This window comes from Passer montanus, unplaced genomic scaffold (assembly GCF_014805655.1).
Source record: "Passer montanus isolate IOZ18808 unplaced genomic scaffold, ASM1480565v1 scaffold5, whole genome shotgun sequence".
NCBI lineage: Eukaryota > Metazoa > Chordata > Aves > Passeriformes > Passeridae > Passer > Passer montanus.
The window spans coordinates 6,152,690-6,165,045 of NW_024369929.1; the positions used below are offsets into that span (position 1 = coordinate 6,152,690).

At 41.0% G+C, this 12,356-nt stretch overlaps 1 protein-coding gene across 5 annotated transcripts; it reads left to right on the plus strand.

The window, feature by feature from the left end:
* Window positions 1-206: 206 nt before the first annotated feature.
* On the plus strand, window positions 207-11,800 carry ARPP19 (cAMP regulated phosphoprotein 19). 5 transcript variants are annotated; one of them, XM_039722906.1, is made up of 3 exons: window positions 207-447; window positions 4,890-5,012; window positions 8,306-11,800. In XM_039722906.1, the coding sequence occupies exons 1-3, from the start codon at window positions 403-405 to the stop codon at window positions 8,474-8,476; spliced, it is 339 nt and encodes a 112-aa protein (XP_039578840.1). In that variant the 5' UTR covers window positions 207-402; the 3' UTR covers window positions 8,477-11,800. The 5 variants fall into 5 exon arrangements, with proteins under 5 accessions (XP_039578840.1, XP_039578841.1, XP_039578843.1 ...); XM_039722907.1 differs by lacking the exon at window positions 207-447 and adding an exon at window positions 2,418-2,752; XM_039722909.1 differs by lacking the exon at window positions 207-447 and adding an exon at window positions 2,435-2,557.
* Window positions 11,801-12,356: the final 556 nt, after the last annotated feature.

The following is a 12,356-nucleotide window of genomic DNA, read 5'->3' on the forward strand; positions in this document are numbered from 1 at the left end:
GTTAGTCGTTACAGTGACGCCTGCGAGGGTGGACTGGACCACATTGAACGTCTCTTCCAACCTCGATGTTTCTGTAACTCTGTGATTCTAACGGGAAGGGCACCGGGCCGTGCGGGCTCCCAGAGCCACCCCCCAGCCCGGGCCTCGAACCCGCGGCCCGGACGTGACGCGCGGGGCGCAGGCGGATCCCGCCCCCGCTCCCCAGCCCGCGCGCGGGGGCCGAGGCGGAGGAAGTCTGGCCCCGCCGACGCTCCGTCGCGCCCGCCGCCATCTTGTGCGGGAGGAGGCGGCAGCAGCAGCAGCAGCAGCGCGGAGGAGCCGCGGCCGCGCCGCCCGCCCGCCTCCTGCCCTCGCTCCCTGCTTCCCTCCTGCCCGGCCCCGCCGTCCCGCTGCCGCGGCGCCATGTCTGCCGAGAGCCCCGAGCCCGCCTCGGCCGAGGAGCAGAAGGTGGGTGGCCGGGCCGAGGAGCGCCGGGAGCCCCGCGGGGCTGCTCCCGCCTCCATCGGCGCGGCCGGGCCTCTCCCTCCCTCCCTCCCCGGGCCCGCTCCCCCGGCGCTCCGCGGGCCGCGCCGTGCCCTTCCGCTCCCGATCGCAGCGGCCCGGCCGACACCAGCCATAAACGTTTGTTTCACTGCTGAAAATTGTTCCGTTTTTAATGTAATCAGTTCAGGAGCGGAAATGCCCAAATCACAACGACCGTGACCTGTGCTATTAAGGCTTTTAGAAAGAATACCTGGCTGGGTTATCTTGTGTCCCTCTTGTGTCATCTCTAACTAATGATTGTGTCATTTCTCAAGAGGGATTTGGTTTCGTAGATGGCGGTGCTGTGACTTTCAGAAGCCGTTTGGTTTTCAGTCTTGTCATTGCCGTGGGAGCCCGGTTGCAATCCCCGCGGCTATGATCCGGAGAAGTTATGAAACACAAGTACTGCTTTGAAGGACGCTAAAAGAAAAAGCTTGATCTACATCAGCTGTGAAGTTTTCGTTTAATAATTTCCAATTTGTAATGTGAGTTAGTGGCACAGGTAGAGCTTTGGGGGTTAATATGGAATGATACCTTTTCGGTAGGTGCAGTAATCAGGGCCAGCTTCTTGTCAGGTCTGTAATCTGCTCTTAAATAGGTGTGTTCTGCAGCGTGACTGAACGTTCATGCTAGGTAGGCTGCTGAAGGGATACTGTTCCTGTTCAAAGCCTATAAAAATAAGTCCCTGGCCTATGCAGCACTCCTAGAATAGCTCTGTAATAAGAGCATAGTTAAACATGTGGCAGCAAGTTTATTGTAATGCCTTCTAGGGTGTTCTGATGAAGTCAGGTGACTGGGGCTGATTTTCCTAACCAACTTTCAGGCTGAAGTCTTGAAATGTCACGCTTATGCACTGCTTGGAGAAATCACCTTTTACTTGAGAGATGGGAGGTCCTTGCTGCTCTCCTAATTTAGTTTTATTCTGGCAGAGTGTTCAAGAAAAATTATATAACATCAATAAAATAAAACTTTGCTTTCTCTGAGTTTATGTGCTGGTCTGATACCGTGATATCAGTGCTGTTATGACACTGCAGTATTAACCTCCACTAAAACTATTTGTCTGGGAAGGCAGAACTGAGCATTCACTCGGGTATTGCTTAGCTCTGAAACACTTACATAAATAACCCATTTTGCAGTACTTACTCAAATGTATGCTTCAGAAAGATGACGCCCCTAAATGAACTTTGAGGCAGTGTTTTCGTGATCAGAGCTTTTTTCTCAACTTTCTGACATGCTGTAAGAAGCTTGTGCTGAGTGAGAAAGGTTTTTAACTACAGTGGTACAAACTGAAAACTTGCCAAAGACCAGCATTTCCTGTTCTTGGTGTGAAAACTCAGGACAGTGGCAGGGGGAAGTTCAGGAACAAAGAAACTTTGGACATAGGAGAACATATGTTTCGTTGACTCTTTTGGCCTTAAAAGCCTGTATTTTTCAGGAAACTCTTAGAGGTGGTGCACTTTGTTGCTGAATTGGTTTTTGCCACAGCAGTCTGCTGTAGGGTTGTGCTGTTGCTGTGTTGTTCCCATTTTCTGCTTTGCGTTTTGTCTGATGTCTTCTGCCAAAGATGAGCCATTCATACCAGAGTTTTAAAAGGCTGATGGCTCTTTTTTTAGTCATGTAGGTCACTTGTCCAGCAGATAGAGAACTTTATGCTGCCAGAACCTCTGCGAAGATTAAAAGCAAAAGCTGTCTTTAAATGAGTTAGGTAACTGCTGCCTTCCTGGTAGATCATTTTAATGACTTCATGAGTGGTGTCAGGTTCCTGTAGAGAACTAAAATTATAACTTTTGTGTGGTTGTCACTTGGAAGAAGAGCGTGGTACATCTTGATTTCTGCCCACTCCCCAGTCATTTGTTAGTCATTTGGTTGTTGCTTCTGTAATTCAAGGGGGAATGTTCTGAATGTAGGAGTGGCTTGGACTAAAGTCTTTGGGCTCAGCAGCACGTCTCTGAGAGTGCTCAGCACCATTTAATCTTCAGAAGAACATAAGAACCAGGTCGTGCAGGCAGTGATCTTCCCAAGCAAACTCTCCGAGGTCTCAGCAATCTGGTTTAGGCTTCTGGGCTGCAAATGAGCACATCGAATTGCTTTCTGAATCTAAATTCTTGGCACTCCCTGTATCCTTCAGCAAGGAGTTCTGCACCTTAACTCTATTTTACGTGAAGAACTGTTGTCTTAAGTATTTTCTGAACCTGCCGTCAGCTGGTTTTGTTTGACACCCCAAGTCGTGGTATTGAAATTCTTTAATTTGTGTTCTGTGGGTTTTTGAGTCTTAGTTGTTGTTGGTCATCCAGAAGAAGCGGCCGTGCTCTGTATCCTTTTGAGCTGCATTGATGCATAACACAATGGTTTTGTTTGGATTGCCTGCTGTGCCATAATTTGTCAGCCCTGTGAGTTTGCATAAATGTCTCCTTTGATGCACCGTGAATACATATTTATATAAGCTATTTATTGTTGGTCCTCTTGTCTTAAAAAATATGTCCTTTTGGCTTTTAGTGTGGCAAAATGTGCCCCCTCAAATAATTTGTCTGTTGGCTCAGCAGTGAGTACCCAGTGATTCAGCATTAGGTGTTCAAAGTGTTGAGCTGAAAGGATTACTTTTGAGCAAATCCAATCTGTGTTGGCATTCTGATGAGGCACAATGGGGAGAGCAGCTGCTGCGTGATCTTTGTAACATGGCTTGGCTGGTGTGGCATTGCCTAGTGAGAAATGGAATAGCTCTGTGCTCAGTAGTGTCAGGGAAACTTTGCCTTTTATTCATGTTTGGATTTTGCATCATATTGCCTTGCTGCATTTTCATCTAATAAAAAGCACTGGTTCCTGTTGTCACTGTAGTTTCTCTTTAATTGTTATGAGAGTTTCTATTTTTTCCTTAGGAGAAATGCTAATTCAGTTTCCTGTTGTATTGTGCAAAGCTGTCCTTGAGGTGTTTTGCCCAAATGGTGCAAGTAGAAAATGTTATATTCTGAATCTGTTACAATCTTTGTTTCTGAGGCACCTTACCAGAAAGATGTTGAATCTCTCACAACCTGGAGCAGTCTGTAAGAGAGAGAGAAGAGCACCCAGGGATAGGCGAGTGTGGTGGTAGCTCTTATTCCTCTTCAGTTCTGGCTTAAGTAGCTCCCTGTGTGCCTGTCCTCCCTGCTGCTGTGTTAACACACCTGTTTGTGCAGCTGTGTGGTCATCCAGGCCGTGGAAACCAATCCAAATGAAACCCAACAAGGGGAGAAGAAAAAAAAAATTATAAATGGTTCATTTTCTGTTGGATTCGTTTCTGTGAAGCCTAATTGGGGAATACAGGCAGTCATGCTGATTGATGCAATGCAAAGGATGATGACAGGCATGGAAATGGGCTGCCTAAGCCCCTAAGTGGACATGAAATCTTAGTCATAGGTGAATGACACCCTCCTGATTTCAATGGCAATTCTTACTTGCTGCCTGAAAGTCTTTCTGTGACTTCAGGTGATAATAATGATTCTGTGCTACAGCAGTCAGTGCAAATCATTATATATTTTCTCTGAACCAGGAATGGTTTTCATTTTTAAAAAAAAGGCTGTGGCCAAATACTGGAAAAAACAAACTAAGAATTTTGAACGAAAGATATTTTAGAAACAATTCAATAGAATAAATTGCACTTCATACATTAAATTGCTACATGGACATGGAACAGATGAGTGTGAAATAGAGGCCAGTGAACAAATTGCAGTTTTGCCAAATGAATATCTCTAAATTATTATTTTGAACATCCATGTTTTACAGTATGCTCATAAAATAGGCATTTTATTTTACAGAAATGCACTACCCAACTGTCTTCATCCTCTTAATTTCCGGATAATTATAGATATGTATAGAGAAACACAGTATTGCTATTAAAGTAACAGCAGGCATGTTTTTGAGACTGTTTCACAGTGAATATCAACACATCGGGGCTGGAGCAGCCATACAGATCCGTGTGACAGTGGAAGTGCTGGTCTGCAACTAAATGATGAAACAGGCATTTGAAAAAAAGTCCTGTGGTTTTTGCTCGCTATTCAGTGTTTGTTCTTAGTGGATCCCTTGTTTTGACCAAAAAAAAGGAGAGTTTTGTTTGAGTTTTTTATTCAAGATTGAATAATTTAGATTGTGTTTCTTTGAGAGGGAATTGTGCACATCTTCAGCATCTCCAAGAAAGGTATCTAAAATGGGAGGCTGAACTCCTACGGTTGCTGTCAGCATCTGAGAAAGAATGTATGAAAATGTCTAATCAGATCATTGTTATGCTCACTTGGTAGCAGCAATGGGCATGTGGGTGTATTACCTGCAAAGCTATTCTGCATAAATATGCATTGTTGTATGTTTAACTTACAGTATCACTCACTGTCTTTCAGGAGATGGAGGATAAGGTGTTAAGTCCAGAAAAAGCTGAAGAAGCAAAATTGAAAGCAAGATATCCTCATCTGGGCCAGAAGCCAGGAGGCTCAGACTTCTTGAGGAAGAGGCTTCAGAAAGGAGTAAGTTCTTTATTGTCCACAGGGTATAGACAAAAAAATCCAAAATTTCTGTATCTGTGATTTTTTTTTCCTGCTCCATGGGCCTTTGCATGGTTAAAGAGTCCTAAGAACCTTAAATTTTGAGAAAGCATGAGGAAGAGAAATTTGTCTCTGCACAACAAATGCCAGGTTGGCAGGATAGCTGTTACAGCATTAGTGCCTCAACCACACTTGTTATAAAAAATTAAACTTAGAAGCTTCTGTGGTAGACTTGAATAAAGCTTTATAGTAAACACCAAGGGTTAGGAACTCATCCTTATTTTGTAGTGATTTTATCCTGCCCATTCTTATGGCTCCAAAATCGATGTCCACTCCTTTTATCCCTATTTCTGGCACATGAAAGTTTGGTGTCTGCTGTTAGACCAGGCATTATCTGACGTTAGTGGTTTGACAATGGTTGTATAATTCTGGATATACACCCAGACCCAAAAATAATGATAGAAGAATGAAGAGTGAGTTAATATTTCAGTATTGTTCCAGGTCTAACCAATGTCTCTTCTTCGCTATTTGACTGGGGTTTTTTTAGTTTAATTATTCATAGAGTGATTATGTAATGCCTTTCAGGCATGCTAGGACTCTGTTCTTGTAATAATCCTGGTATGTCACTGCTTCTGGTGGTGCTTTCACTGCTGTCACACCGTTGTGGGGTTTTTACTATTGTCTAGGCCCTTTCAGTGCACACAACAATTCCAGGTATAAATCCTTGGCAAACCAGCTGGTGGAGCGAGTGCTGATCTAATTCTGTGCTGTCTGGTAACATCTCTTGGGAATTGTTACTGTTGGCAGGTTTTTTGGATATTCTTTGTCTCATAAGTTGGAAGATGTGAAGCAGAGTTAATGGCTGCTGGGCCTGGGCCGGTGGTAGATGGGGTGGCTCCCTCTGAGTTACACTGGCCAAAGGCAGCCTAAATGAGACTTCACTGGGTTCAGGGTATGTGTAGACACAGAAGGGAGTGGTGAGTTTGTATTGTGATGATATCTCAGGAAAACAGGCCAGCATTCAGTCAGTAAAGATTGATAGCCATAAAGGAATTATAGCTGCTCTCACTTGCTGCAAATGTGAGAGAATCTCACCACCAGCAATAACAGCCTGTACAATATCTTCATCTTAATTATACACTATTGAATGCAAAGGCTCTTGCAGCATGTACTTTCAGACTTGAGCACAGACAGATCCATGGCCATCTTAATTGACTTTTGCTACTCTGATGAAAGGTGGTATAAACTTGTAGATTCCAATTCATAATAGTCCTCCTGCAGTTCCTGATGTGGTGATAATAACTTTATTCCATTTGTTTTTTATTATTTCAATTTGATGTGCTCAGTGTCTTAAATGAGGAGGCTCCTTTACTTGATAGGGGTTCTGGTGCACTTCAGGCTGCCTGCACTGATGAGAGTTAAAATGGAGTGAGGATAGTGTATGTGCTATCAGATACTGTTTCTGACAGGAAGACACCTGGATGGATATCATTGATTTTGAAAGGGATTATCAAATTCAGGCCATCTGTGAGAAGCTAGAATAAATCAGGAAAGTGCATGAATAAGTTAAATGAAGAAATGGATTGATATTCTAAAGCATGAGAGATGGTAGGTTTTCTCAAATAACTCTGTGATCAGCTGTAGCCCAAATCATCATCAGCTTGGCAACCAAGACACACTCTGCCAGGTAATATTTGCTGTCCAGAAATGTTCTGCACTTGATGCACACACCATTACCAGCACACTTTCTCTGGAAAATGGTGGATGAGAGCAGTACTACATCATGCTCCTGTGAAGGGATTCTGTTTGGAGCTCTCAGACAGACAGAAAGATATCTGCTGACAGCTGTATCACATCTGAAGATCGAATGGTTCTGTTATTACCTAGTTGTTGTTTAAAAGTTTCTTTTGATTGCTTCAGTCTTAAAGGGAAAAATGGGAAAGCCTTTTTCCAAATCAGATTATATCCTACCTTGAGGTCTAGGCTGCAGAAGTAGTTCTGGAACATTTTGGTGTAAACAGGGATTACACCATCTAAAGGATTGTACTGGGAAGGTTTATAAATAAAAGTGTGTGATTCAGATGTACGATGGACTGTGGGAGAAACAGATCTGGTAACTTCAGGGCTCTGCCAGGGAACATTGAAAGTCAGGTGTTCAAATTTCTTGTGTCTAGCAGCTGCTGCTGCTGAGCATTTTGCAGCTGGTCAGTACTGATGCAGAATAAAGCTGTGGTGGCAGTGTGCTGCCTGGAAGCACTTGGACATGGCAGGTCCTGATGGCTGTTGTTCAGCTGGCTGGGGACTAAGCCTGTACAAATCTAACTGGGTGGTCTATCTTCAGAGATTGTTGTGATTGTAAGCAGTAGTTAGTGGTGTAAATCTTAATCCTAAATCTAATTTTTTTGCCTCATACGAAATCTGTTCAAAATCATGGATTATGAGTGTGTGAGTGGTAGACCTTATGGTGAGATTTAAGAACAATGCAACTTTTCCTGCAAAATGTGTCAGTGAGCAGTTGAAGAATTGAATGAAATTTCATGCCTCATTTTACCATGATGTGGATAAATAACAGTCATTTGGCTTTGACATGCATAGATAATTTAATATTTTGAGAAATCTGGCTACTCTTAAAGGTAATGCTAATAAAAACTTGCTGATATATTAAGGAACACTGTTTTTCAACTAGGAATTTAAAACTTAATTTACTTTTGTATTCAGAAAAAAAATGGAATGGGGGATAATAATTTCCTTGACCTAGTGCTTTTCAGGACTGTGCAGTAGATTTGACTTTGCTAAATAATTGGTTTTAGAACTTTAGGGATTACAGTTTTCACTGTTTTAATGTGTGCAGAGAAGAGGTTTTCTTGTTAACATGCACTTCCATGCTACTTTGATCTCTGGTGTGATAGATCAGGCTCTGTTCTCCAGCTTTAATTTGTGCATTGTTTGGTTTTTGTGTGTAGCAGAACTTGTTCACTGCAACAAAATTTGCAAACCCCAAGGATTCCGTAGTGGGAGATGAGCTTTTGGGAAAACCAAGGCAAAAATAATGTTCAGATTATTGTTCACAGTAATGTTCACAATCATGTTGAGAGTTCAGCTGTCTGCACTTACTAGTTTTGACAGGACCTTTTTTTAATCAATGTAGAGCTACTTGGATGAATCACAGAGATTTTACAACTCTTTAATATCTAAAATATCTATTTAACAATGTAATTTGGTGTATACATCTGATAAGATTTCAGGCTTTTAAATATATGTGTTTTGTCTTCTAGCAAAAATACTTTGATTCTGGTGACTACAACATGGCTAAAGCAAAGATGAAGAATAAGCAACTGCCTACTGCAGCTCCTGACAAGACAGAAGTCACTGGTGACCATATTCCTACTCCACAGGATCTTCCTCAGCGGAAACCATCTCTTGTTGCTAGCAAGCTCGCTGGCTGACGAGAACAGCTGAACTGCATGATTATTCTCATTCCTGTTATTTCTCCTTAATAGTTATTTCTCACCCTCACATCCCCCTTTTTCTTTCTTACACTAAGTCATGAGACTGACAGCTTTGCAGGTAGCGATAGCATGTGCTGCTATTGTAAGGGAATACTGTTAAGAGTAAAAGGTAGTATTTGGTCTAGTTGAGAACAATGCACTGATTAAAAAGGACAAGTTTGGTTAGAGCAATGTAATCTACTTGAAAATGTACATATTGCCCATTTCCTAGTGTAGGACTGGTTCCAGCAAGTGACATCGCAAGTTTTACAACTTCTAATGTTTCTGCTTTTGTTATTTCATCTTAATTACAGCATATTTGTATTTAATATAACCTCCAGTTGTGTTGGGTTTTTCTTCCGTGTTTGGGTTTGTTGTCTAAAATAGAGGTTTAGACCACAAGTTGCTAGATGGTGAAGCATGTATAAAAACAAAGACAGGGCTCTGATTGAATTTTGTTTCTGCTTTTGAACTTGAACGGCCTTAAACCTGTTTCAGCTTTAACAATAGAGTTTTTACTTGGGCAATATTTGCCCATTCTGGTGTAACTCTTGTGAACCTAGTGCTTATTGACAACTGCCTGTTGAAGCTGGTATTCTTTTCAGTTCTGTAGCTTAGGACACACTTTCGTTGAAGATGTGGATGAAGTGTGCATGTGCATAGACTGTTGAATTCACTCTTGTGCCATTTTTTGTAAATACAATAGTTTTGCACAACCTTTTGCAAACGTCTATTAGTTTCACGTTTTAAAAAGCAGATAATGTGCCAATCAAAGCACAAGTGATTCTGTATCTTTCAAAGTCTTGTCCTGAAACTAAGAGCCCAGAATCTTGCTACTGAAAGTAAAAATTGTATACCTGAAATTTGAGAAACACATTTACATTTGACTCAACCTTATGCTTTTGCAGTTGTATATTTTGTTTCACAACAATATCCAGCATTCAAGTATAAATTTGGAATTTGTACCTGTGTTTGCAGGCAAGTGCCCTTTATGTTCAGCAGTTGTTTAAGCTTTTAAAGCAGAAATGCTCTGTCTGTTGGCATGGAATATGGCTAAGTGTATTGTTCTAGAGAGTTCCTTGAGTGGCAAACACCAAATTTAGGCTCACTAACGTTTCATACGGAATTGGCTTTGGGCTGCTTTAGACTTCTGGAAGCAGAAGGATATATTTCTTTTTCTTGCACTCCTGAAGAGGTAGTAAATTATTTCCTTTTCTTTGTTGTACAGCAGCCCCTCATTGGCTTTGTGGAAATAAATACCTGAAAAGGTATTTCTATAATGACTTATTGAGAAACAAGTGACTTTTCATATCAGAAAATAGGATTGAACTCCAGTTGTGATGAAGGCTGTAAGTACTAGATAGACAAAATACATAGTTCGTCTTAGTTAGGTGAATTGATGCATTTAAAACATGTTAATTCAATGAAATCAGAATATTAAAAGTGAAGTATGATCCATAATATCATTGATTTTCATATAGGTAGTCAAAGCCTTCACAGTCTTTGGGAGAACAAGAAATTCTTTTAAAAGATCAGTTTACTAAATGCTTTTTTCTTTAAAAAATAGTTTGGAAACAGCCTGTTAGAAACAAAGCACCAGTGTGAGTATCACAAGAGAGAACGCTTAAAGATGCATGTTTTTAGGAGCTTGTACTTTGTGCTGACATGTTCAGAAAGGTCTCGGGGTATAAAGGACTGCTAGTCAATGCCAATGCTGGCCCATATCTTCTGCAATGCTCTCTTCTAGAGGCAAACAAAACGGTCAAGAGAAATGAAATAGTCTTTATTTGGTCCTGTTTTGATCAGAACGTAGTGTCTTTGTCATGTTTTTGATTCAGAAAAGCACTTCCAGAGAATTTCAAAATTGCTAACCTGATTCTTTTCAAGTTTTTATAGCCCTGTTTTAGTAGTTAGTTGGGCTTTGTCAAGCCTGTCCTCATTCCTTATCCTCCACTAGTATTGCAAATAATTTGTGGTTTATGCAGAACAGTTTGAAGAAATGGACCTACTCGACTTCTTTAAGAAATTAGGCTGGAAGAATAACAAGGAAACTGGAAATATTGAAGCAAGCTGCTTTTTATAAATGTTTGTCCTAATGTGAAAATCCTTCTTTATTTTTCTATGTATAAATTAAATTGAAACTTAACAATAGGATTGGGCCCGGAACAAATGTTGAACAACTTAAGGTGACTTGCTGTGTATTGTCTGGTGCCACTACTCTGTAGCTCCCCTAAGGTGAGTTCTCTTGATGTTTGGGAAGGTTTAAAAAGATAGCCATTTAAATTTAAACATTCCACTCACTTAGCTGCAATTCAGCTTGTCCTGCTGGTTGGACAACACAAGCTCTTCCAGTGCTCACTCAGTGACTTGCAGTTCCTAAGATTACTACAAATTCAGCTATGAATATATTCTCCATGTGTATATTTGAAGTACTGTAATACTAACTAGGTCAGTGACTGATTATGAGCCTTCACATCTGACAGACCTCAGCAGCAGGCACAGCTATTTTGATTCTGTACACTGTATAAAACTTAAGTCCAGTAGTTACTCAGCAGTAAGTGGAACATGACTGCAGATCGATGCTTACTTTCAGCTTACTCCAGCAAGATAACTCAGCTATCCAAACTGATGTACATAATGTATTATATGAGTTTTACCATTTGATAATTGCCTTTTTCAAAGAAAACCTGTCCACACTGTAGACTGGCAGTCCCTTTCATATCTTGCCTTTAAAGATAGAGTGTTTAGTTGTTAGAGTAGTACTCATGTAGGCTTGTTATAGCAGATAGCACCGACATTTTATTTGAGATAGTTAAGTGGATTAATTACAACTTCACAGATATGTCCCCAAATCTGTAACACCAAAGGCTTCCCTCTCATTGTTCTTGATGTAGTAGGACAGTGTTTGTGTAAAGGCCACAGGAGTACATTTTGTTGGACATATTTACACCCAGTCAAGATGTTAAGGTGATAAAAATGTCAATTGTTCTTTACAAACTTACACGTTGTATAGTATACAGAATAAATTGATTTACTTAGTTTTTATTGCACCATGGAGGTTTGTCTCATCTTTACTGTGGTTTCCTAAACAATACTGGATACTTCGGTATTCTCTTTGGAAAATTTCTAAACCCTAAATCTTGCTACTCTGTATCATTAAAAATATGACTGGGCTTTGGTTTCTAGTTTGTTAGACTACAGAATTACTTTAATGTAATCACATTTATATATATTTCAGTGCTTATTTTTCTATTAAGGCAATTAAAGCTTATTGTTTGAAAACTCGGTAACAGATGATTGTTTGGGTCCCTTGCACTGAATGAAGGGGATGTCTGGGAACCAGCTTGGTGCAAAGAAGTTTGCTTTGCTTTAGACTGTTGACCCAAGTGTGGCCATATTTCCAGAAACCACAATGCTGGAATAAAGTCCCACTAATTTCCCAGTCAGCCTGAGGCTTGGGGCTGATCTTTGCACAGCTTCCAGATCCCTGGGGTGTTATTTACACAGTTAGCTCAGTCCCCAGGGTTACAATAACACACTCTGCACTCTGCATACCTGCATGGTACATGATTGTCTCTCTTCCTGCATATCTCTTGTATTACATTTCAGAGTTCTTAACTGTTCCATCAGTACTGGCTGGAACCAGCCCTGTTTGTTTTCTGCAATGAAAATCTCCAGGCCTGGTCCTTGAGGTGTGAGAATATGGGCTTGGCACTGCTCACTCATTGCAGTGTGACAACAGAATAGGAAGTCCTGTGTGAGAAGGGAATTTCTCTGCTACAGCAGATCACAGATATGAATGGAACACAGATGTAAGAAAAAAGATAGGACAAATGCT

What these genes read in the sequence shown, in the direction of transcription:
- ARPP19 (XM_039722906.1), top strand. Translation starts at nt 403, where the DNA reads ATGTCTGCCGAGAGCCCCGAGCCCGCCTCGGCCGAGGAGCAGAAG. An exon ending in CCTCGGCCGAGGAGCAGAAG is followed by an intron (nt 448 to 4,889) that starts GTGGGTGGCCGG and finishes ACTGTCTTTCAG; the next exon opens with GAGATGGAGGATAAGGTGTT. An exon ending in GGAAGAGGCTTCAGAAAGGA is followed by an intron (nt 5,013 to 8,305) that starts GTAAGTTCTTTA and finishes TTTGTCTTCTAG; the next exon opens with CAAAAATACTTTGATTCTGG.